Raw genomic sequence first — 27,087 nt, 5'->3', positions numbered from 1 at the left:
TCTAAAGTTCTCACTAGCTCCTAAATCTATGAACCTCTGCTATTTCTATTACACTAGAACATTATGTCATTATTACATTATCAAGTTATAGAAAGATTATTTAAGAGAAAGATATAGAAAAGGCATGTCACCTACCTCTTGGTGTCTATTGCCTTCTCTGATGTATACACTGGCAAGGTTTGTCACAATAAACGCCCACAACTCCTGATGAGTGGTAAGCTGTAATAGAAAATGACAAACGAACAACAGTAAAAATAGAAGTAACACGGAATACACATTCCCATTTGTTAGATCCCAAACTTTCTGGATCAGTTTGTTATGATGCCTTAATTGGATGACTTAACGATATATCTCTACATCTCCCTTAATTTCCCCTAAAATGTAATACTAACCTAGTTTTTAAAGAAAAGGGAGAAAGCTAGGCATGAAAGTTAAACTAATTTTACTGTTATCACTAAAGAAAAACATGCATTCCAGTGACATTGTGAGAGAACCATACTAGAGGTGAAAGCTTCTCCATCTTGGGAATAAAATAATAATTGTTTATATTTATATGGGGCTATAAACAAACAGGTTCACTGGGGGGGAGGGGAGAGAAGAGAATCTATACATCTGTATGATTTTTCCAGGGAAATGCATGGTCACAGTAAGAAGGGCTGAGCAATGAACAAGTTCCTGAAAGTGGAGGAATTTTTGGACAAAGTCTACTGAAGGAAAAGGCCAATTCTTGGGCAACACTCAGTCCTAGACAGACAAGAGGAATTTTACAATTAAGCAGGAGATAGCAAGGGACAGAGCCATATAAGAAGGAGCAAATCCAGATATTCACTAGTACTAAATCAACAATCACAATCTAATTCCATAATTCAAAATGGAGTATCTCTCATTCTGTCAAACTTAACCATCTTATCTATACTATGTGCATCAATTTCTTCCTCCTACCCCCACTAGAATCTTGGATTCTGTTCCAAGGAAGTTGGGTTCTAAAAGTGAGATTTCATCTTTACCCAGAACTAGGCCTCCAATATCACTTCCTGGCCACCAGGAAGTGATTTCCAAAGTATGCCACCAAGTATATTACTCTTCTCCACTTTCTAGTTCTTCTTCATAGGTTTTTTTTCCTATACAAATATAAGCTCCCTGATGGCAAGGGCTATCCTACTTGTTTGTATTTGTATGCCTGGTACTGATTTAAACTCCATGTAAGTATTACTATGTAATACTGGAGAACAGCATTTCAGAGTTTAAATTTTCTCCTCAAGAAAACCTATCTAAGTGACTAAAAACCATTACATTGAATTCCCAATCCCTATATTTATGCACACCTGCATCTTTGATTTCCTTCACAAGCTAATTGTATAATAATTCAGAGTCTGATTCTTTTTGTACAGCAAAATAATGCTTTGGTCATGTATACTTATTGTGTATCTAAGTTATATTTTAATATATTTAACATCTACTGGTCATCCTGCCATTTAGGGGAGGGGGTGGGGGTGGGGGTAAGAGGTGAAAAATTGGAACAAGAGGTTTGGCAATTGTTAATGCTGTAAAGTTACCCATGTATATATCCAGTAAATAAAAGGCTATTAAATAAAAATAAATAAATAAATAAATAAAATAAAATAAAAATAAAATAAAATAAAATAAATAAATAAATAATAATAAAAAAAGAAAACCTATCTAAGAATTGTTAGGTCTGAATGAAGGTATTCTGACTTGAAGTCGTACATATTCTTCTACTATATATCAAGTTGACTAAATGCAACTCTGGATTGCAATCCTAAATGGGCTTCCACCTTAATTTACAAGAGCTGGGAATGGAGCAGTAATCTATGAATAAAAAAAACCAATATGCTTGTAATGACAACTTGATGAGGGGATTGGGGGAGGAGCTGGAGGAGTGGAGGTGGATGGTAATAGAGGTGGGGAGATTTACTCTTCTCTAGTCAACCAAAATCAGCTATTTATCTCTGAATAATAAGTATGACTAATACTCATATAAAGCTTTAAAGGTTTATAAAGTACTTCCCTTATAATATACTGTGAGGTAGGCAAATACAAATATTATTAGCTTCATTTTAAATATCAGTAAATTGAGGATGTTGCAATATGTTTTAATATTAGAAATCTACTGAATATCTGAATTGGGACTTCAATCTGGGTCTTAATATTTCAAGTTAAACGGGTTCCCTGGCATTTAGCCCTTTAGTATTTAATCTTATAAGCTGGCTCTATTGGGGACAGATAACTCCACTATCAAAGTGGTATACTGGTGATGCTACTGTTTTTTATAAAGTTAAAATGGAGATATTCTTTTTGAGAAATATCTTCCCAAACTTAAAGAGTAATAATAAAGTTAAAACCTTACCCGCAATGCAGTAGTGAATTGAGCTTCTGCATTATCCATGCAGTTAACAGAAATACAGTACAAACCCTAAAAAGAAGAAGGGGTAGGGAAAAGAGGGAACATTGAAATGTCACTGTATTCAAGGAGTTTCCTGAAAGAATGGTCAATTATTTGCCCTATTGCATGAACTTCCCAAAGGACTAGACTGATAAAGTTTCTCAAAATGTATATAAACTGGTAAGGCACCTGAAGATGTTTAGTCTGGAAAAGTGTCTTTAAATATACGAAGGGCTGTCATATAGAAGAATTAGGTTTGTTCTACTTGGACCTTAGATAAAAAGACAACATTTATTTTAAAAACTTGCTATTTTCAGACACTGTGCAAAGCATTGGGGATTTAAGGGGGGCAAAGGACTAAGATCAACAGGGAGATGTTTTGGAAAGACAGAATGTTTGAATATTTTTAAATTTTTTTTTTAAAAATGAGCTCCATAAATGTAGAAAGGGCTGCCCTGAGGAAGTGAGTTCCCTATTACTGAAGGTCTTAAGTTGAGATGACCCGCTATCAAAGATGCTGTACTGATTCATGAAATACATGTTCTAGATGAGAATTCCCCTAAAATACCTCTGACAAGCTAAAGGTTCAATGATAGATTCTAAGCCAGATATTCAAAATATCCTTTGGGTTGAAAAGCTGTTTTAGATCTTCTAAACACAACTATCTCTTGTGGCTATTTTATCTTTCTATAAAGTAACTGCTTCATGTAATATTCATTCTATGGTAAATCACCAGCTTTGAAGCAGCCAGACCTATATACATACTGTCACTGAATGTTGACTCAGTTTACCTTCACAATATCTGAGCCATTCACTACAGCTTGAAATTTTGAAGTAGCAAGTTAGAGTGACCTTAGTAAGTTATGGTACATTTTAGCTTCCTCTTAAAGGAAAAGAAAATTAACAAATGTCTTTCTACATTTAAAAAAAGTGATGTTAGCATCTTTACTTCAGTAATTATTGAAAATATATCTAATTATTCTATCAAGCTATTTAGAAGCAAATTCCTTAGAACAAAGGACATAGGCAATCAGAGTTGAAAGGAACCCCAGAGATGAGCCAGTTAAAGCCACTTTTTTTTCCCCTTCAAATGGGGAAGTGAGGCTTAGAGAGTGGTCAGAGGCATGTATAGAATCTAAATAGAACACCTGTTTCAGAGTTCTTTTTACAATATCAAAGAGAACTAAATTTCCCTGGCAGAATTAAGATTCCTCCAGAAATTCCCAAGGGGTTAATAAACATTTAAAGCTTGATCTTACACCTTTGATGTCATACTCACTAATAAAGTATGTAACTGGGCAGCATGATTAGAAAATAGCCTTGGAGACTGCTGGCACAACTGACAGACTTGTGAGATCTGTTAAAAGGAGGGAAAAAAAACATTTTTATAGTGTTCTATGCTTCCTAAAAGGCCAAACCAGAGAAAGAATTAGCTCAACAATAGCTAATTTTTACAGCTAATATTAATAAGGTTAAATAATACCACTATTTACTGCAATCCTTTAAAAGATCTGAGATTTTATTCTTGTAGACAAATTTGTTCCCTTGAGACATAGGGTTTTAACTTTTTAAGCCTGTTTTAGATGGTTTAATTGGCTGCTATGCCCAAAGAAATTCATCACCTCTGGCTACTTTTCTGGTATAAACTTGGCTAAGCTGGCTGGCTTTGCTAATATTGCTAATATACCTTATAAGAATACAGAATTACCAGGAGAGCAGCAGACTTTCAAGAACAACAATAACAAAACATTTTATGGTTCACAAAATGACCCTCCCTCCTCCTACATTATTTCATAACCCTAAAAATTGCTGTTATGAGTGCCATTTCATTCATAAGGAAACTGATGTTCAGAAAACATCAGGATTAAAACTGAGGTAGTGAACACAACTGTACCATTTAGCTTCTCCAAAAAAGCCAGAATAAAAGTTTAGGAATCCCAGCTCTCCCTAATTACAAAAACAATTTAAGCCCATCATGCCATTACAAAATTCCTATTTAAATATACTTGCTAATAACTACTTAACAGTTTACAAAAATTTTTACATATCAACTCATTTGGTCCTTACAACTCTGAAAAGTTGGTGCAAGTGTCATCAGAGAAATTATATGACTTCTCTGAGGCCACATGTCTAATAAATGGCAGTAAGGATTTAAACCCTGATCTTCTGACTCCAAGTTCAGTGTTCTTTCTACTAGGATATAAATATAAGTAAATATGAAGTTTGCTTTTTTTTGGATTTAGAAGAAACACTTAACAGACTAAGTTTGCAAGCAAATGCTGAAACCAAACATGTCAAACTTACCTCCTGCAAGGCAGTGGCCTTGTGTCCTGTGACAAGTCGGCACATGATTATGTGTTCCAGCAATATCACTTGGAAAGATGACAAGATAGGACTGCAATCTAACACTAACAAGAGAATCAAGGAGATTTAGACGATATGCATGAAAATCAAAAGAACCAAATTTAGGGAAAATGTGCCAGAAAGTTAATGTGCTGACAAGGTATCACTACAGGGAACTGCAGTTACAAGGATGGTTCTGTACTTGACACCAAACATTCTACATACAGACATACAGAATATAGATCCAGGAAGAATTCTAGAGACCAGACCAAACCTCTCATTTTATAGATGAGACTATTTAGGCCTAAACAGGGAAAAAAACAACTAGATAGTGACAGAGCTAAGACTAGATCCAAGGCTTTCACACTCACTTTTTATGTTACTTACTTTTTAACTTTTCTAGCTGCATGAGTGCTTTGTCTGTGTACTTCTGTGCTTTCTCCAAGTAGCCGGCTTGCATAGAATGCATTACTGTCACCTGACATGGAAAAAAATAAATAATTTTTTTAGTAGTTTGATGGGCATGGTACTGAATAAATACATTAATTTAGGTAGTGGTGTCATTTTTACTACATTTGTTTTGCCCACCCATGAGCAATTAAAATTGTCTCCAATTTTTAAAATCTGTCTTTATTAAAGTAAATCATTTTCCCACCATACCATTGTTTCCCTCTCAAGAAAATTAAATACCATATTTACTTGAACCATATCATACTGCAGAGAAATCTACCATTCCAACATTTTATATAAAGCAGGATAAACCTTGCTTTAGACTATTGAAACTAAAATATTAGTTTATCTTACAAACAATCCCCTGTGCACATACACATAACAGATTTTTGTTCATGGGGATATCTCTTGACCCTCAGGAAGTATGCTTACCCATCATTTTTGAAAGACTCCATTAATTCATTCTAATATTCGTTCCAATGAAATACAGTCCTTTCCACTGTTATAATGACCTCAATTATCAGATTAAGAAATACTTACACGTCTAATTCTTGTTCTGTAACTAACATGCATTCATTTCATTGTTTCTGTGGCAACTTTATGGACATGAAAAGGCTTAAGTGCTCTAAATGCTGGGTTGAGTTTTCAGTGGGAAGAGCTATATTAATACATTTGGGCAGAGCATAGTGGAAAAACTATAATAATAGCAGAAAGAAAAACTCACCAGGTAAACCAATACACACATATGCTCTTTGGGCAGCCAATGAAAAAGGTCAGCAGGATTGCTGGGTAGAATTTCATCGTCATGAAGAGTAGAAATAGTTTGAATACACTGCTGAAGCTGCTTTAGACATGGCTTCACGCTTTTCACCTAGGAAGTTAATACAGATAAAGCAGAATTTCATTGTGTAACGATGAAAACAGTGGAGACTGCTTTAAGAGCGTTTCATTCTAAGCCCACTTTCAGGTATAATGGATATATATATAAGAGATCATGACATTCTACTCCCAGAATCCAATCTGTAAAACCTCTATGCATTCTTTCTCATCTACCAATTTGATATATTCTAGCAACTGGAACTACTCTGTAACTTCAACTTTAGAAACCTTAGGATTTGCCACCTTCTTACAAAGTACCACATTATCTTTTTAACAGTAATCACACCATTATTTTGTGTGTGCGCGCTGAAAAGCCACAGCTAAGGTTAGCAAGGAAGTGATTAAAATATAATGGATAAAAATCAACAAACATATACAAATGTTTGGAGTGAACAGTCTAAAGTAATTAAAGCAGAATCCAGAGCTCAACCATGATAAATTCTCCTCTTGGATATGCTTCAGACTTTCTGTATTTGGTTTTTCACAAAGCCTCACCCTCAGCTTTTCAACTCCCTTTTATTGTTTTTCCCCACTAGAATGTTTTCTTGAGATAGGATTTTCTTTCTTTTTGGAGAGATTATATCACCAGTTCTTAGTAGATAGTCTGGCACATAGTAAATGCTTAATAAATATTTATTGCCTACCGGTGTGCCTGTATAAAATTCCTAGATTCCATAACTAAGTTTAAAATAGCTTTAGCTGGATTTCTCAAAAGGAAGGGTCCTGAACTTTGGTCAGGAAAAATGTGACATCTATCTTTTATCTTTCTATCCTCTTGCCAGAAAGAGCTTTTTCCTCCTAAAAAGCTCTGTGCCTCCACTTCTTTTCCAGGGAATTATAACTCTGCTTAGTCTTCTAGTTTGCTTAAAAATTCACAAAGAGAAATCATTTCTTTACATTGATCAAATAAGGTCTCTGGCTATTCTTTTTTCAAAATAGCATATTGTGTAGGACCTTAAGAGGAATTCTTTATTTTTATTTGAACAGAAGGCTTTATAGATCAGGATGAAACTTGGAAGGCTGAAACCTGGAGTCTTATAGGCCCCAATGGCCTTTGAAAAGTAAGAGCAGCTGCAGTCAGTTGCACTCTGTACAAATTAAATGTTGCACTTGGGCTCTTGACAAGTTGTCATGTGGGGCCCATGGATAGGCAAAATATGAAGTATTACTGCTGCCTGCCTTAAAGGCAACATCTGCTAAAACCCTTCCTCTTCAATTTTTTTCAGATACCAGATGGTAAAATGGATTCTTCTGGGCATGAGGTATAGTGTGAGGAGTGGAAACTCTTTAGAAACAAAGGGTTAGAGTTTCATATTGTTATTTTCCTTGCTACTATCTGAATCCATCTGTAGGCTCCAAAGGCATTATACTGCTCAATGAGCCAGGCCTAAAGACTGAGCAATCTTCCAGATATATTGTTCACAGACCTGCTAAAACTCAGCAGGGTAAGTTGCAACTGCTGTTCCTAAATCAGATCTTTGAGCCTTGCCTCATGAAAGATTTTTCCTCATCTTTATATGATTACAATATTTTTAGCTCACAGCCTCAATTTCCAGTTTAGCCGAATAAGCAGTTTCCAGGATGCAATTTTAATATAATCACACTTGTGTCTAAATATCATAATACATCAGAAGCCTAGATCACTATAGCTAAATCTTCACTGAAATTTCAGTTCATAAGTCTAGACTTTTAACTTCAACACTGGTTAGCAATAATTTCCAACAGGAGTCTGTCAAATATAAATACAAAATAGTTATGTACCTGTCCAGCATCCAAGTAGTGCGTCACCTGGAGGACCAAGAAGAAAACTCGGAGAGATTCCTTCTGTATGGGGTTCCCTTGCCAGTTTTCAACTATTTGTCCACAAAGAGTCAGAAGAGGATGGACTTCTTGTAACTTCCTCTCCATCAGGAGGAGCTGTAAGGAAAGGCTATTTGGGGTTTTGTTTTGTTTTAACTTTAATATTCCTGACAGCTTCAAAAGGAATAAGTGGCTGTGACACTTCATGCTAACATGGAACAGTAAACCTCCCATATAAAAATCAGATTACACCCAACTGGAGATTTGTAGATCAGCTAAATAGAGAGCTTGTCATTTTCATTCCAGTAAAACATAAATCTAATTTCATTTACAAAAAACTTTGGAGCTGCTTACAAGCTTTTCTATTAAAGACCTCTGTCTATCTGTAACGTCTATCCTTACTCCACAGGTAACATCTGGTCCACATTCAGCTCACTTGCCAAGATTCTATTCACTCAATGGCTGTCATGCAAACAAATGCATGAATAAAATCCCTACTCTGTGATCTCTTCTCATGTTCCCATATGTATTCACTCTAGCCACTCTATGGTAGTCTCTTTCATTACCTGTTTATCTCCAATATGGTACCATTGATGTATTTTTCTATTTGGATATTTCCTTCCTCATCCCCCATCTATTTCTGCCTATATTTAATCTATCTCCTTTTATTAATTTTTCATCAGAACTTCATATCTTAAGCCCTATGTGCTAACATCGACTTCACTTTTTCTCATTCTCTGAGTTTAAAGGCAAACCAAACGGAATCTCTTGAGATAAAAAGAATTTCAGTAGTACCATACAGGAGACACAGATATTCAATTGAAATTAATCCAGTGCAAACCATGTTTATGTTAGAATTACTACTTTACAATAGAAAATAAATGACATCTAGTCTTGAAGGAGATCCTACAATTATTTTTCTAGAAAACCTGTTCCACTTTTGGAGAGGTTTAAATGCTCAAACCTAAATTTGACTACTTCTAAATTCAACCTGTGCCTTCTATTTCTATCCATTTAAATCTGTGCTATCGAATAATTTATAGAATCTACTCTTCTTTTTTGAAAATCAGTATATTTGCTTTTTTTTAATCTTATAGTACTTTGCATTTTTTAGGATTAACCACAGTGGCTCAGAAATTATATTAGCCAGGTCTTTTGGTACAAATGAAGTCCATCTGGGCTTACTGACTTGAATTTGTTCTCTTTTGTGAGGAAAGCTAGGTAACTCCCTTATTATCTCTCTGCTTTCTTGATTTTTTTAAAATTTATTTTTTTCCTTTCAAGCGCAAAGATTTTTTCCTGGTTCTAATTCTCTCTTGGCAGAAATAAGAAAATCAAATATAACATGAGTAATCACTTTTTTTTTCTGTTACCACCCTTCCATCTTATTCTTTTTTTGAGCCTTTAAAAAAATTACAATGTATCTTTAAAAGTCCATAAAGTTCAACTCTGATGCTTCATTGTGAACATGGAGATGACCTGGAGAGGAGCCAAAGGCTTAGAGATTATATAGAGGCCTCATGTGAGGTACTATATATGGCAAATATTGAATTACATTTTTAAAACATGAAATTGATTATATGCTAAAAGAGAACAAGAAAGTGGTTACTCAAGTGGGAGATATTTCCAAATCAGCTCTTTGTGCACAGACAGATAAATGGTTTGTTAGGCAGGATCAGAAATAACATCAAATCAGAAGAGTGCAAACAAGATGATATGGTATGTAAAGGAGACAACTTCAACCTAACTATTTCATTAATCTACTAACATTGAAAAATGGGAAATGAGTAACAGAATAGACATGGTAATATAACTTCTCCTAAGAAATTTAAACAGATTTATATAATGTATCACAAGGAGACAAAAAGAATTTATATACTACCATCATCAATAAATACTTTTCCTCTTTTTGCCAAGAGGAGAGAGATGGAAAACAGTGGACAACATTGGTTTAGAATAAAAACAAAGAACAAATTTGTTTGCAAAGTCTCTCAGAGGAGAATGGTGAGAGATTATGAAGAGTGTCATTTCAAAAAAGTGAGATGCACTAGTGACAAAAACAAATTTATATAAGGTTTGGTGAGAGATCCAATTAAATTAAATCATTCTGAGAGCATTTAAGATGCTCTTAAGGATGCCAAAAAAAAAAAAAATTAAGGATGGAAGGATGCCAACAAACAAATGTAAGTAATCTGTCAACATTTCTATCAAAATATGATTTTTGAGAGAACCAAGTGATTCTGTTATCTTCATCAATGTCAATGGAGCCACTACATCTGGACTCCTGGATGTACTATATTATGAAGTATAAAGAGCAAAAAGAAAATAAAGTTAGGAAGAATAACCAAATTAGAACTAGTATACATAGTCATGATGTCCAGGTAGAAGTGCTAATTTGGAGAAGTGGAGAGTTCAATTCTTAAGTTATCTGGAAGAGAAGAGCAAGCATACCAAGGATTTGGAAGAAATCATCGATCTGATTATTCCTGAAAAAAGATGACTGAAAGAATAACATATATACTTATTTTTCTATCTCTATAAAAACTTTATGATGATAATTTACACAAATCTCAAGGGTACATGAGAATAAGTTTTCCATAAATGATAGCAGATTGCATCTTTGCAGGCCCAAAGCAGACTGCAAGGATATAGTGTGTACCAGACCCTATTATGCGCACTGTTTAACTTTAAAAAGCATTTCATTGGTAGAACAAAATATCTTTAACATTCTCCAACATGTTGTTTCTGATGCACATATTATAATCATATGAAATTTATCAAATAATATAACAAATAACATTGTACAATGACTATTAATATCAAGCCAGATATTAGTAATGTCAAGCTAGGCATTATCAATATTAAGCAAATAAAATAAGAATATGCAGTATCATTAAAAGTTTTTGTTACTGCTATGGACAAAAGAAGGTTTTAAGAAGAAGGTATTCCCTGCAGATGTTCCAAGTCCTATATATAAACTACTTTTTCATATGACATTGCTGATTTTACCTTAGAACTCATAAAGCCTATGAAAAACACAATCATTCATAGAGCTTGCCCTAATCATCCATAAGAGAAAAGGGAAAAAAAGCCCTATCTTCTAGATTATGATAGGCTCCTGGGAGGAATAGCTCATAGAGCACGTGTCTTGGGACAAGTACTGAAGATGGACAATGCACTGGGCCTAGAATTAAATGGGAGTAAGCTACATTGCATTTGAAAACCTATGCAACATTTTAATGCCATGAAGCTTCTTCCTGAAACTAAGGCCCATCGATATTCTTATAGTGATGTTATATGGCTTTGAGTCACAGAATACTGCAATCTACAAAAGTACAGGTCTAAAAAAAGGAAAGCATGATTAGCCTGCAGCATATTATCAATGAAGAATTGTATAAAGGAATTTATCTGAGAGATGTATAACTGAAAGCCATTATTTAGCAAAAGGGAGGAATATACTAACTAGTGAATAGCTAAACAAATTACATGAAAGTCCAGGAAGCAAGATATTATGCCATAAAGAAATATAAAGAATTCAGAGAAGCATAAGAAAAGACTTAATGGGAATGATGCAGAGTAAAGTGAGCAGAACAAAACAACATATATAATGACTACAATATAAAGAGAAAGAATAAATGAAACTGAGTTCTATGCAGTTAAACAACCAAGTTTGGTCCTTAGGGAAGAGTTGAGAAGATGTAAATTTTCTTCTCTTCACTACAGAGGTTGGCGAAGAAAGAGGTTATGGTGACTGATGCTACATATATTGATAAAGCTGATGTTAATTGATTTTGATAAACTACTTATTTTCTTTTTCTTTTATTATAAGATATAGGTGAGGCTGAGATATATTTGTGTATGATGGGAAAACCAAAGGCAAAAAAGGCAAGGGATGGCCAGCCTCAATGTTCCATGAGTCAAATTCAATCCCTGATGTGAATTTATACCATCTCTATGACCTGGGGCAAGTTACTTAACTTCCTTTCTCCCCTTTTTCCTCTAGACCTCCGAGCTCTAGATCTATATCTTTGAAGGCCTACAGTACATTGAATCAACCATTTGAGTTGCATACATGGGAGGACATGGACAAGATTTGTATAGGAAGTAGGGAAAGATTATTATTTGAATTAATGGAAGGAGCATCCATACGATGAACATCCAACAAAGAAGCAAAGAAAAAAATAAAGTAAAATCCTTTGTTTTAGTCTTAGCTTTAGGTAAGCCTCAGCTCAATTTGAAATTTAGTATATTTGAGGCTATTCTTATAGGGCTATGTCATGTGTTTGTATTCATCCTCCATTATCTATCCTTGCTTTTACCATTGGTATATCTTAAAAAAAAAAAAAAAAAAAAATCTAAATTAATCAGTGAGTTCCAGGTCTCTTTAGTCAATATCCTCGGTGTACTTGAGAGCTTTCTATTTTTCCTGGACTATCTCCATTGTAGAATTCTGATTATTCCTCTTTATCTCTGAATCCTTTGAAATCTGTTTTTCAACAATCTACAGTAGAGACTACTCCCACCTTTCCTCTTTCTATTACAAATTCCAAGACAGAAATGGTTATTTTCCCCCTGAGATTCCTATCATTTTTTACTTTAAGTACCAATTTCACTTTGTGAATGAGAACTGGGCCCAGAATATTCTTTTCCTTCATTGGTTCATTTTTTGAAGGATGAAATTATTAGTAAGGCAAGCCCAGGATGTGTTTGCTCTCTTTACTTTTAGCATCAAGGCAATTTCAATTGATGTTAAAATAACTGAATTTTCTCTTCTCAACTGCAACCAAATAAAAGTATAAATTCTTAGGGTATTGTCAAGTTGGATCTTTTCCATTTCCCATCATTATCAAATTCTTTCCTTTTTCCATACATACTTTTGATTATATAATTTCCTTGTCTTGCATAGACTCCTTCCTGACCTTCACTTCTTCTTGTTGAAATACCACCCTTCTTTAAAGGCTCTCTTCTAATGCATTCTTCTTCAAGAAGCCTTTTCTGAACTTCCCCAATCTAAGCAATCCATCCCTCCTCAAAGTTTCCTGGAGCAATTAAGAGTTTCTCTCTTTTGGCCCTGCCATATTTTACTTTGTAAGATCCCTGTCTGTGTACATTTCATTTCTCCTCTGAAGAACCATGAGCATTTTGAGGCAGTAGATTTTTCATTGTTGCACATCAATGTTTGAATTAGATCATCATATCCTCCTTGATATTGTAGTTATTTGCATGCATGTCTTTTTTCCACTAATAGTAAGTTTTTTGGTACCAAAGCCTGGGTTACATAAATTGGTATTCCTAGGACAGTGCCTTACATAATACCGGTATTTCACAGATGTTTGTTGAATGATCCATCAGTCTTTAATTATTTATTTACTTGGCCAAAGTAAAATTAAACAGTAACTTTTACTGTTTAATTTTCTAATTTCATTAGAAAAAAGTAAAATTAAACAGTAATAATAACAAACTACTTAAAATACATGTAAAGTCAAAATGTTCTCAGACTTTGGATAGGCAGATATTTCTGTTTTCATTAAGTCTGTTTAGTTTTCAGAATATATTCTGTTGGAGGCAAATATTTTAGATATACAAAAACTAAAGTTTAATGATGAGTTTTAATAATCTTGATTATTTTCTTGAAGTTCTAGTCACTAAGATGCCTAGTCCATCCCATTCCTGTGCAATCCTCACACTGGAGAATTAAAAAACAAACTTTACTTACCATCCCCTTACTCAGCAAGAACAATGCCCTGAAAACAAGAAGTCAGAGTGAGAGCCAGCAAAGGCCTGAGTTACTAAAACATGATAACTAAATACTCAGACGTAATCAGATGGACATGTTGTACATTAATAGATTTTAAAAGTCAGTTATTACAATCAGTATTCTATGAAGATTCACTGTACACTACTATTGTCCTCCACAGTTAAAGTACACTAGCAAGTGACATGGAAAGTCACCTTGCTACATCTACTTAATTCCTCTATGAATCTTAAGTTTCCTCAATTGTAAAATGAGGACAATGAGGACAACTAACACTTGACCTCACTACTTTCACAAGGCTATTATGAAGTGTGGTTGTTTAGTCGTTTTTGTTGTGTCTGACTCTTCATGACCCTTGGCATTCATATTGTATGGAGTGGTTTGCCATGTTCTCTTCAATTTTAAAGATGAAGAATTTGAGCCAAACAGGGCCAAGTGACTTGCCCAAGGTCACACAGCTAGTATTTGAGGACCCATTGAACTCAGGTTTTCTTGACTCGAGGAAAAGTACTCTATCCACAGCACTACCTAGCTGCCCCTACTATGAAGTAGGAAAGCATTTTATGGACCTTAATGAGCTCTTAAAATGTGAGCTCTTATTAGTATTACAATGGTAATTAATTGCAATTTTACGGGATTCTGTTTTAAGCAAAAGAATGACCAGAAAAAACTTTACCAGATTTGTTTAATAAATGGATTTGGGTCATAATAAATCTACTAATGGCAATAAACAGATTTTCATAGGAGAGAATATAAATTTTAAACATGGAAAACAGATATTTTCAAGGTCACATGTTGGTATTAAGGAGAGTATTGGGAAGACACCATGACAGAGAAGTGACCAGACAGCGACTATCACAGTCTAATGAGCCATAATGCCATAAGCCTACTTTTATGTAGTTCTTTAAATAAGCACTTTATATTTCATACGCAAAAAATGAAAACCAGGAATTTTTGTTATTTGCTTAAAGTCAAATTGGAAAGCAAAGATTCATATCTAGCTCTTGGGACACTATCCCATGCCTGTTCATATGTACCACACTACTTTTCATTGACCCTATCATTTGTAATTTTCATCTTAAGAAAATGTTTAAATCAAAGTAATTTTGTTTAAGGTAATCTTGGGCATCATTTTATGTCAAATATGGGATAAATTAGTACTAAGAATTGTACCCTCTGCAGATAAAAATGTGGATCCCTGTGAAGACTGAGTTAGCAGCCTGGATACTTTAAAATCAGCCAGACTCAGGATAAGCAAAAGCCCTTACTCTTTATTCTTTGTCAAAGTCAGAGAGGAATGGACATAGGAATCTCCACACCTCTCTTTGGGCTCTCTCCACCTGGTTTGTCTTACTCCACTCTCTAATCCCTCCTCCCAATCTCTCTCTACATCAACAGATCCAGCCAGCAGGCCATTTTCCAAGCAAATGCTAAGAGTATTGTCCAACTGGTAATTAGCCTTAAGTGCTTGGACCTCAGTGCATCAACTCAGTTTCAGCCCATTACAGATCCCAGTTTAGATTATATACTATTTTGTAAGGTTAAATGGTATATTTTATTAATAATTTTAGATCAATCAGTATAAAGAGGAAAATGCTAGAAGTATAAATCAGAAAATTTGCATTTTCTGTTTAGAAAATTTCTTTAATAGAAATCTGGTTGCTATACTAATTTTGGACTAGCTTGTCTATTGCTGAATTATTCTAAACAAATCTGGAATGACTAAGAGGGAAGAAATCAAAAAAAGGAAAAATGTGTGCAAATCAGAGAAGGAAAGGAAGAATATATGCATACCTCGTATATTCTGATCCTACTACCCTGGCATATTCTGCTCCAACTCCAAGTAAGTCACATGCAGATACCAAATCTTTTTCAAGTGTGTGGAGTTGCTAAAAAATAGAGAAGAGACATTCAATCTTTTTATTTAAACTGTTCTATTTTAAACAACATGTCACTTTTTATACTACAGTACATTTTTATTTGCTAACAAGATAAATTTTGGCCCTGTCAATATTTCTATAGTTATTTCTATATCAGCTCTAAACTTAAGTAGATAGTAATCTTTTTGTTTTGTAATGCTTTTTGGTACAGAAATCTATTTCACCTATGATATATTAAGTTTAATGACAGAACAAATGTGAGGTAAACACTGATATTATGTCCATAAAACCTTTTAGGACCATTAAGCAAATGGGAGTAAAATTATATCTGACAAGAAGTATATGTAATAAACTGTAGTTAAATACAACAGATATCAGGCCCCCTATAGAAAGGACAAGGAGAATAACATCCCTCTATGATAAAATACTGCTAGGCATGAAAAAATATTAGCTAAATTATGCAGAGTCAAAGAGACAAGAAGAAAATCAAAAGACTGGAAATGTCTTAACTGCCGCCGGAAGCCTGATAATTTTCATTGTTCTCTATTCCTGTGTTAACTCTAACTTTTGTACAGATGCTCACACCTTAAGTTATATTATAAACACTTATTATGTCATACAAAGATCTGTTGAAAGAACTATGGCCCTTTAGCCTGGGGGGGAAAAAAAACAACTTATGATATACTTGAAGGGCTGCCACAGATTTGGAAGTTGAAGAGGCCACTCCAAACCCCTCATTTTACAGATGAGGCAACTAAAACTCAGAGAGTTTAGGTCACTTGTCCAAAGTCAAAGCAGTTAAGTGGCAGTAGAGACTTCAATCCAGGTCTTCTGATTCCAAAGTCAGTGTCCTATTCACTATATCACATGGAAAATAGACTAAATAACCTTTGAGGGTCTTTCTAATTTTAAGATTCTATGAAGGATGGAGGAATAAAGTTAAGTAGAAAGATATTCTGAACTTTACATGCTAATACGTGGTCTATACAAAATTATTTAGTAATATTCTCCTGCTAGGAAATCAGCATGTGGCATCAAGAGTTGAGAGGTCATAATATTACAATTTGCCTAGTTATGTTTCAACAGAATTCAAGCATATGGACTTTGGGAAAATGAGCACTCTTGCCTTAACAGGCCAACAAGAAAGGCTTAGACCTTTAAGCTCAATTCTTCAGAACCCAGTAAATCTTCTGGAAATAAAATATAAAATTTTCAAGAAGGTAAGTTGCCTCTTATGCTTTAAATTTATGTAGACAAAGGAAGAAACAAAGGAAAAAGATATTAAACTAACCCTCAAGGAGAAAGAAGTCTTAGAAATCCCTCTGAAAGAATTTTCATCTAAAAAAAGACTACCCCTATTTTAACTAGGAGGAGGCTGAGAAGAGAGATCTTTTGCTGGTCAGAGACATTTCTAAATTCAGGGATAAGAAGCATCTTAAAATCCTTCATTTGATCCCACCACCCCATTTTTTTTTCCTGAGGCAATTGGGGTCGTGACTTGCCCAGGGTCACACAGCTAGGAAATCTTAAGTGTCTGAGGCCAGATTTGAACTCAGGTCCTCCTGACTTTAGGGCTGGTACTCTATCCACTGCACAACCCAGCGATATCATATCCTATATCTCCACACTTTTATCCAAATCCTAGGAGAAAAAAAAAGTACCTATAATCTGGCTTCATTTTCTCACCTCACATTCATTTTTCAGCCTCTTATAATATGCCTTTCAACCTTAACATTCAATTGAAAATGGTCTCTATCAAAATTGTCAGTGATCTCCCAATTGTCAAATCTAATGATCTTTTAAAAAAGTGTTTATACTTGACTTTTCTATAGTACCTGACATTATTGACTACTTCCTGCTCTGGGTTTTTGTGATATTGTTCTCTTGCTTCTCTTCCAACCTGTATAATCCTTCCTTCTTAGTCTCCTCTGGATCATTATTCAAGTTCTACCCTCTTATGTGTGGGTGTACATCAAGGCTCTGTCTTAGAAGTTTTTCTCTCCTTTCTTGGTAATTTCATGAGCTTCCATTGAGGAACAGCTATTATCTTTATGCAAGTAAATTTAGCACCAATCTTTAAACTCCAGTCCCCCATCAATTACCTATTTAACATCTCTAATCAGATGTCTCATAGGCATCTCTAATTAAAGATATCTCCTCTTCCTATTTTTCCTATTTCCATGCTTCTAGTCACCCAACAATCTTGGAAGTTAATCTGGACTATTTTTTCCTTTATATACAATCAGTTGCCAAGTCACATCTATTTTATTTCTATACTACATCTCTTTATCTTTTCCCTATCTTCCATTCACATATCCACCAACCTGATTCAGGGCCTTATCACCTCTGACATGAATGATTACAATAGTCTTTTAATTGGTTTCTCTTGCCTCTAGGTTTTACTTCCTCTAATACAATTTTGACATACCCAGCAAATTTGTTTTGACCAACTCAGTTCTCTGTTCAAGAAGCTTCAATGGTTCCCTATTGCTTCTAGCATAAAATATAAACTCCCTTATTTGGCTTTTAAAGTCCTTTACTGAGCCTTTCTTCTCAAGATTATTGTACACGACTTTCTTTCACTCACAACATTCCAGACAAAGAGGCTTACCTGGTATTCTCCATACATGACACCCTACATTTCCTATTTGCATGCCTCTGTGAAGACTATTCTCCATATCTACAGTGTATACTCATTTTATCTCTGCTAAGCTCAGATGCTACTCCCATAGAGGTTTATCCTTATATTCCCCAAGTTGCTAATAACCTTATGCTACCTCAAAATTATCTTGCATCTACTTTATATTAAATTTCCATGTGGCTTTTCCTGTAAGCTCAACAGATCAAAGGGAAATTAGATGTTTTAATTTTTGTCTTTGTACCCCTAAGGCTTAGCACAGTACCTGACAAACAGAAGGTGTTTGTTGTTGAATGAATGGTTGTTGAATGAATGATGAATTCTTTCCTAAATATTTCAAAATTTCCCATTTCCTATGTGATCTCTTTGTAATAGTTGGAGAAGAAAGGCTGAAACCAAATCTATTTGGTCAGTCCCTAAGCTATTTCTGATAATCATTTCACATTTATAGATCACTTTCTTCCACTAGTTATATTCTGATGTCTCACCATGGCATAGAGACAACTCTGAATTCCTGAAAGCTATACTATTTGAGCACAAGCTCCAACAGATCCTAACAACCTGGAAAGGCTTCCAATTTAGGCCTGATGCTGCATTGAAAGCCTATCATCTGAGGACATGCCAAGAAGTTCTTCAAGTCAGCCAGAGAGGGATGCATTTTCTAATACAGCAACTTGTGAAGTACTATGTTGGAGAGGGATTTTGATTTGTGTCACTGGAGGGAATACTTACACTAATGAAATTATGGTTCCTTAATAGTGTTGGAATATATATTACTTTAATGCTTTCAAAACACTTTTCTCAGAACAATTCTAGTTAAGCAGGACAAGTATTTCCCCCATTTTATAGATGAAAAAAATTCAAAGATGTTTGGTCACCTGCATATGGTTATAAAGCTATAGAAAAAGAAAATATAATACAATTATGTTTCTCAGGCATTTCTTATAAATTTATAGAAAGATGATACTTACTGCAAGCTGAAAGAGTAGTCTACAATGCCAGTAGGGTGTTTGCTGTGAAATCTGAATTGCTTTACGCAAGAGAGGTTTTGCAGCATCAACTGAATTCTGAAAGGACATTTTTAATTTGGGGGAAAAAAATCAATATTCAAATAAGGTTATTTACACAGCAACTTCAATTTCTGATAATTAGTCATGCTTATTATAGGTTTTGGAATATGTGAGGGGCAATTTGTCACATAAAAACCAACTGTTCTTTATTAAGCTTTGTATGAGATTATGTGCATTTTTTTATATAACAATTTATCACTGGATAAATCTGAAATAATCAAGTACAGAACATCATATGATCAAATTAGATGTAGACCTGGGTCTTACTATTCTAGCACCAGACAGTAGTACCTTCTTGGGTGAAACACCCAGCTCATTATCACCACATTCTCTTAAATAATATTATATTTAAAAAGAGAGTGTTCAAATACAAGAACTTAAGCTCATCAATTTAAAAAATTAAAGAAAAATGATAAAATCAAAACTTAGTTGGGGCTATGAGGAAAGAGGTACACTCATGTATTGTTGGTAACAAAATAAACTAGTATAATCTTCCTGTAGAACAGTCTAGTTATATGAAACAACCAGAAAATTATTTTTCCCTTTAATTTAACAATGCTCTACCATGAACACATTCCAAGGAAAACTGATTTAAATAAAGATATCTGTAATTGCCATATATATAGTAGTAATGAAAAGCTGGTTGCAACCTAAATGGTTAGTATTTGGGGAGAAGTTAAACAGATTATGGTGCAGGTAAATCAAAACAATGAAGTACTATACTGCATTGTTGTTCTAGTCATAAAGAACAGAACAGGAAGAATTACACAAAAATATAAAGATCTATATCACATCACTGAAAAAAGTCAAAGTCCCACAATTATATTTTGTTTAAAAATAAACAAACCCTGCATATATAGGCATATGTACATATACAATTAAAAGGATAAAAAAGAATCATAAAGTGAATTACTTGGAAAGGTGAAATTAAACCCTAAAAGTTTATGAATAAGATTGATTGGATGAAGTTTTCTCAAGTTTGTGGGACTGGGTCTAAGTCAGATGATCTCTATACCCAGGTGAGCCTTGGGTTTCATAAAGTCACATGATCCCTATTCCCAGCCTTGAACCCTGGGAGGCAGCAAGTTAGTAAAGTTACAGGAAGTGATGTGATCCACAGGAAGCAGACAACATTGATGACTATTGGTCAAAGATGGTTACATCCTTTTACTTTATCCATTGAAAAGGCTCAGGTTTTTTGCTTTTAAGTCCTGGACAAGGCAGAAGCTGGCCAGGTTCAGGAGTACATGACAAGAGTTGGGATGGCTCCCAGGTGTGTCTGGGCCTCTCTCTGCAGGGATTAAATGCTTTCTCTTTGTACCTTAAGATGTCTCTTATTAGTTAATTTGGGAAAGGGGGACTTAGACCTGTCCCACACATTTATATTATGGCTTTGCTATATAATATAAATTCCATGCAAACAGAATTAGTCTTCAAACTAAAAATATTCAGATGTTTTGGGGATTTACATTAATTTAGGATTTATTTTCTCTGTTCACCTATATGTCACTAAAAAGAGATTAAAAACATTTTAAAAAATGTGTTTATATAAATAACCTAAAAACAGATAACCTGAAGTAGTAAAGTTATATTTTAAAAACTTCAGAAGTTCTTTTTTCTTTTCTTTTTTTTTGCTGAGGCAATTGGGGTTAAGTGATTTGTCTAGGGTCACACAGTTAGGAAATGTTTAAGTATCTGAGGTCAGATTTGAATTCAGGTTGTCCTGACTTCAGGGCTGGTACTCTATCCATAGCTGCCCAAACTTCAGAAATCCTAAATTAAAAAATTTAATTCTAATTTAAAATTACTCTTGGCTTTCCTTTTGTCATAGCTATAAAAGAATGGCTCAATTTTTAAGTGACAACAACATATTCTCACCTCTTGGCAATACAGCTCAGATAGAAGACTTGCTGCTTCAAATTTGACATCTTCAAACTGTGGAATCTAGAGTTATCTAGTTAAGGAAATATGAAAACTACAAAAAAATTATATTGCAAAGACCTATCAAAATTGAAGTCCCAACGTTATACTGAGTTATATCGACTAATATTTAGCCATTGACCCGAAGTTCATGACATACCATGCTAACAAAGCAAATGTAAGACAAATAACATGAAAAGGATACTTGTTGGGATATCAACCACTGTAAAAAAAAAGAAAAAGGGATTAGATAATTGACTCTGACACGCAAAAGCTGACAAGGCATTTGAGGTGAATTATTGTGGGAAGGTCAAGTATTTGTTACCTCCTGAAAAGGAGATTTATTACTGGGGACAGAATTTTCACTCTATTAAGCCTGACTAGTCTGGCTTTTAAAGCTGTCCAACAATCGGACTATCTTTCTAGCTTTAGTTCACACAGCCCTTCCTCCCATACTCTACCTTGTAGTCAGCTGTACTGCTCTTTGTTCTTAAGATGTATCCTGTACTTTTCTGCATGTAGATCTTTATTCACTCCCCAAATTAATCTTGTCTTCACTGAGGCTAATGATATCCTAAGAAAAGGATATCTCAAAGACCACTACTTCTGAGAAACTTCCACTAATATCTCCCCATCATCCAATAGTGATAGCTCCCTTATCTAACTTTATATTACACATAATTCTCTTCTACACTTTGTAATTGCATACAGATCTTTCCCTCTACTCCCCACACAGGGGAAGCAAGAAAGAGAGAAGGGTTAGTTGATGCTAAAATCCCTCTATAATATCTTCAATTCTATCTTCTTATGCACTTGTCTCTAATGAATATGTTCCCTCTTAGAAAAGTTATCCCACTTGTACTCTATTTCTGTTCAGTTATATCTCCTCCAGGATTTTAACCCTTCTCTTATCCTTTTTCTTCCTTTCATTTTCAGTCTTTATTTGTTGATTCATTCTTCACAGCCTACATAAACATATATAAGTCTCCTACATTAAAAATCTTCACTTGATTCTGCCATTTCCAGGAGCTCTCATGTTATATTTCTCCATCTTTTCGCAGCTACACTCATTAGAATGGTCTACATTTTCTATAATACTGCTTCCTTTCATGCTTTATTGAAATGATTTTACCCACAGTCATCAATGCCCTCTCATTTAAAGTCTTCTAAATTCTCATTCTTCCTAACACCTCAGCAGATTTTGACACCATTGACCTTGTCCCAGATACCATCCTCCATTGGTTTCCATGATGCAATCTTTTCCTTCTCTACTTAGTTGTACCATCTTTTAATTTCTATTTCTATTGCTCCTAGACCATCATTCATTTCCAGTCCCTTAATCACAGGTGTTTTCCAGGCAATTTCAAGACAATCTTGAACCTTCAAAAATTTCTTCTCTATGGACTCTTTTAAATATCTAATTAGCTCCCACTGGTTTAATTAATCACCTCAACACAAATAACTTAGATCTCTATATTCATTATCACCAACTGCATGCTAGAACACCTGTATAGTTCCAAAGGCATTTTAAATTCAACATATTCAAAATGGAATTCACTATCTGCCCTACTTTCCCATTTCTGTCAAGGGGTTATCCACCATTCTTCCGATCATTCAGACCACCAAACCAGGAGTCACTGTCTATTCTTTATGCTAATTTGCTTCCAATTAGCAGCAAATTTGGAATAGTTCTCCACTACAACATATATCAATTCTCTTTTCTCCACTAATAATCACAACTATATTTTAGCTTCTCATCCATTCTGGCCTCAACTACTGCCAGTAATCTACTAATAGATCTCCTTGTTTTAACTTTTTCTCCTCTTTACTCCATCTTCCACACAGCTATTAAACTGATATTCCTATAGCAGAGGTTGCTCATTATCAATTCAGCTCAAGAAGCTTCAGCAACCCTACTGCCTTTAGGATAAAATACAAATCCCAAACAAAGGATTTTTTTTTGGAACTTAAATACTTTTATAATTTGGCTCTAGATTATCTTTCTAGATTGATTTCATATTATTCTTCCTCACAGATTCAATGTTCTAGACAAACTGCCTTACTTGTTGTTGCCCAATTTTGGAATTCCCAATGCTTACCTTCATGTCTTTGTACTTGCCCAAAATGCATTCCCTCCCTCACTTCCAACTTTGAGAAAGATTTGTTTCCCTCAAGACTCAGTTTTGGAACCACCTTCTATTTAAGGTCTTTCCTTATCCCCCTAGTGGTTGATAGTGATTGTTTGCTTGTTTGGGATTACATTCTTAAATTGGGCATGTATGATTTAAAGTCTCTCTCCATCTAAAATATAAAGTATCCTAGAGTCAACAGATATGAGTAGCTGACAAAGTAGCATTTATATAATGTATACCACTTAAAAGCACTTTCCATATATCAGCTCATCCAATTAATTAAGGTAGCTACATTTCCTCTCAAAAACAGGCCACTGAACTCCTTACACTCTTCCCCCCTCCCCCCCTTAAAACCCCAGACAGAATTCAAGGACAGCACAAGTATGGCACCAGCTGGATTCCTAAAGGGTTGTAATCATCAGACAGCACATGAAACATTAAAGGATAATACTAGGAATACTAACATAATCCTAAACAAATTAAGAACCATTCCTTTTACTTATGAATTATCTGACTAATTAAAAATTAACTTAATGGATATAAACTAGCAAAAGATTTAAGCAATCATAATACATTTCCCCCAGTAGTTGTCACATTTATTTCAAAGCAAAACCTGACAAATGCCTCTTGGTATCAGTTATAAAACTGGTTCAATTTTCCAGGACTTTTGATATGCAACTCTACTGCTAGAAAAGACAAGAAAATTAGGGTGAAGCCCCTTTAGTTGGTCCAAAAAGATTTCCTTTTAAGTCTGTGGCATAGTGATCTTCTCACCATGTTTCCTCATTTGGGACTTAGTATTACACAAAGAGACATTTGTTTTAAACTTGAATGGAAGAAAAAGCCAATCATTTGGCTACCTGGGGAGTATGGAAAGAAGTAGAAAGGAAAATCTTTACTATGTTTTACTTCTCAGTTACAAAGAAGAGAAAGAAGCCAGCAACTATTATATCTATGTGATTATTTAATTTCTTCTCACATTAAAGTCATTCTTCAAGGTGTTACAATATGGTTACTATCTTTACTTGACCAAATTTCATTTCCTTCTATTCCCACTCTGATCTTTTACTAAATGCTCATAAAGAACACATTTTCCTCTTAAGAACCACATAGATTATCATAAAGCTTAAATAGATATGCATAATGTAGAATCATAGAATGTTAAAGATGGTTGGGAATTTAGAACATAAGGTGTCAGTGCCACAAGAGATCTTAGAATGAAGAACTCCAAATATATAAACTGGAAATGATCTGAAGAGACAGAACATTAATGCTGGAAAGGATCTGAAGACAACAAATGTTAGAACTAGAAAAGATCATCAAGTTCAATCTTGCAGTTGTTTACCTATGAGAAAACCATAACCTAGAAAGATTAGACAACTTACTCAAGGACAAATCAATTTTTCCTATATATTTGGAGGGCCATATACAGAAATACTTAGGGAAGATTATTGGTACCAGTTAACTCCTCATCTCCCTTACAGCTTCATACTTCTCAAATTATTACCCTAATGATTTTAAAAACATAACAGGAGTATATGTGTTATATAAGAAAAGATCGAATCTAAGCTGTGAGATAAGTAATCTTAAAATCCATCCTCTCCTTTCATCTTATTCACCAAAACATTTAGCTACACATTTTAAAATTGGTATACAACTTTACAAAAGTCCTATTCTGAAGTCAGAGTATGCCATGGAGGTATTCTTAAATTCTCAAAAGATATACAAAGTAAAAGATCTGGGAAAAATTTCTTAAATTATTAAGAATTGAGTACTGATATAGTAATAAGACTCACTGATGAATTTTTTGGGACTGTGGTACCCCATGACTGCTCACTACAACTTGGCTCTTCTTCAACAAAAGTGATAATTTGGTTCAAGGCATCCCTCCTACCCTGAACAAGTATTCCAAATAAATGATGTATAGTCACAAGAGTAAGGGGAAAAAACTCCTTCTTTTCTCACTGCAATTCTACACAGCCAAAATTTGTATTCTATTTTCCATTCCTCACACTCAATCACTGTCTTAATGGAAGGGACTCTTTGGGACACTTTTTATGCCTTGGTCATAGTCTCAACTTCTCAAAGATACTGATCACTAAATTTTTCTTTGATCTCAGACACACATTATATGGGTCTGGTATATATGTCAAACATTTTGGGGAACAATTCTGGTGAAACTACTTTCATAATTCTCTACCATCTCTTAATTATCTAGTTTACCTCTGAGTACTAGAATTTTCTAGCTTGTGTCAGTGATGTAAACTAGTCACATATGGAAATGTAACTATCTCTATCTAGAGCCAAGACAACTGAAAAAAAACAAAAACAAAAACAAAATCGCCTCAGAACTGTAATCTTCTACTTCCAAAGTAACAGTAACAAAGTGGGAGAAAAACAAGATGGAATACTAAAAATAAAAAAGTTCTTAGACCACCTACAATAAAAATTAAACTCTTACCAATGAAACTACAAAGAGCTGGGTTCAAGTCCTACCCCTCACATATCAATCACTGTGTGACCCTGAACCCAAGACTTAACCTCTTACTGTTCTATTAGTACTCTAAGTCCCATTGTATTAAACTGTGGTTTGCAACCCCATATGGAGTCTTTTAACAGAATGTGGAGGTCACAAAATAATGATGTTATCAGTAAATGTTTGATTTGTATACCTGTTTTATATATCTGTATATCCAGGGTTACATTTCTCAGGTGAAAAGATATGGCAAGTAGAAAAAGTTTAAAAGAATACTGTTCTAGGAAACTCTTTAGACTGCAGTTGCAGTCTAAAAGATCCTAATCTAGAATCTTTTAATACTAATGGAATAACAGGTCTAGTCCCCATCCCTATTCCTACTCACCAAACTATGTCCATCTATCAAAAGCCTTACACAACTAGAAGTGAATCACATGTGTACTAAATCTTGCCATAATGTGAAACCAGATGATGTTAAGAAGCGTTTCTTAAATGGAAGGATAGTTTGCAAATTCTTCTTGGTTAAGCAAGTACCAAACATATTTCATAGGATACTATTTCTCCCTATTAGTGATTTCACCCTCCACAAAGACTGTTCCAAACCTTCATCAACATCTTCAAGACTCATCAGGAGATGCTAAGTGAAATGAGCAGAACCAGGAGATCATTATATACTTCAACAACGATTTGAGGATGTATTCTGATGGAAGTGGATTTCTTTGACAAAGAGACCTAACTCAGTTTTAATTGATCAATGATGGACAGAAGCAGCTACACCCAAAGAAAGAACACTGGGAAATGAATGTAAACTGCTTGCATTTTTGTATTTCTTCCCAGGTTATTTTTACCTTCTGAATCCAATTCTCCCTGTGCAACAAGAGAACTGTTTGGTTCTGCACACATATATTGTATCTAGGATATACTGCGACATATTCAACATATATAGGACTGCTTGCCATCTAGGGGAGGGAGTGGAGGGAGAGAGGGGAAAAATCGGAACAGAGGTGAGTGCAAGGGATAATGTAAAAAAATTACCCTGGCATGGGTTCTGTCAATAAAAAGTTATTATAATAAAATAAATAAAAGGAAAAAAAAGGACTCATCAGGATGTCTCTCTATCTTTTTGAAAGGACCTCATATTTCACTAAAAAACTGAAACTATTTTTAGAGAACTCCTTCTCATTTCACATCACTCAGATATTTTCCTCCACTATCTTCCACTTTTTTTTTTTTTGCCAAGGCAAATCTTTGTTTAAAAATTTTAATAACAGTATTTTATTTTTTCCAAATATATGCAAAGATAGTTTTCAACATTCATCTTTGCAAAACCCTGTGTTCTT

General features: G+C 34.5%; 1 protein-coding gene across 2 annotated transcripts in view; it reads right to left on the bottom strand.

The window, feature by feature from the left end:
• Window positions 1-27,087, bottom strand: part of MAU2 (MAU2 sister chromatid cohesion factor) — a 62,281-nt gene that overhangs the window by 27,691 nt on the left and 7,503 nt on the right. For both annotated transcript variants that reach the window (XR_004231227.1, XM_031947912.1), the window contains exons 2-13: window positions 21,345-21,362; window positions 21,098-21,163; window positions 19,121-19,216; window positions 15,426-15,520; window positions 13,593-13,620; window positions 7,838-7,993; window positions 5,922-6,068; window positions 5,135-5,225; window positions 4,709-4,812; window positions 3,684-3,761; window positions 2,369-2,434; window positions 136-219 (exon numbers count right to left, since the gene is read on the bottom strand). Coding sequence is in view for 1 of the 2 variants with exons in the window: in XM_031947912.1 (XP_031803772.1) it covers window positions 136-219; window positions 2,369-2,434; window positions 3,684-3,761; window positions 4,709-4,812; window positions 5,135-5,225; window positions 5,922-6,068; window positions 7,838-7,993; window positions 13,593-13,620; window positions 15,426-15,520; window positions 19,121-19,216; window positions 21,098-21,163; window positions 21,345-21,362 (1,029 nt within the window). In the remaining variant the exon portion in view is untranslated. The remainder of the gene's footprint in view (window positions 1-135; window positions 220-2,368; window positions 2,435-3,683; window positions 3,762-4,708; window positions 4,813-5,134; window positions 5,226-5,921; window positions 6,069-7,837; window positions 7,994-13,592; window positions 13,621-15,425; window positions 15,521-19,120; window positions 19,217-21,097; window positions 21,164-21,344; window positions 21,363-27,087) is intronic.

The sequence above is a fragment of the Sarcophilus harrisii genome, chromosome 1, assembly GCF_902635505.1.
Source record: "Sarcophilus harrisii chromosome 1, mSarHar1.11, whole genome shotgun sequence".
In the NCBI taxonomy this organism is placed as follows: Eukaryota; Metazoa; Chordata; class Mammalia; order Dasyuromorphia; family Dasyuridae; genus Sarcophilus; species Sarcophilus harrisii.
Note: the sequence above shows the minus strand (reverse complement) of the source record. Positions and strands in the feature narration are given on the sequence as shown.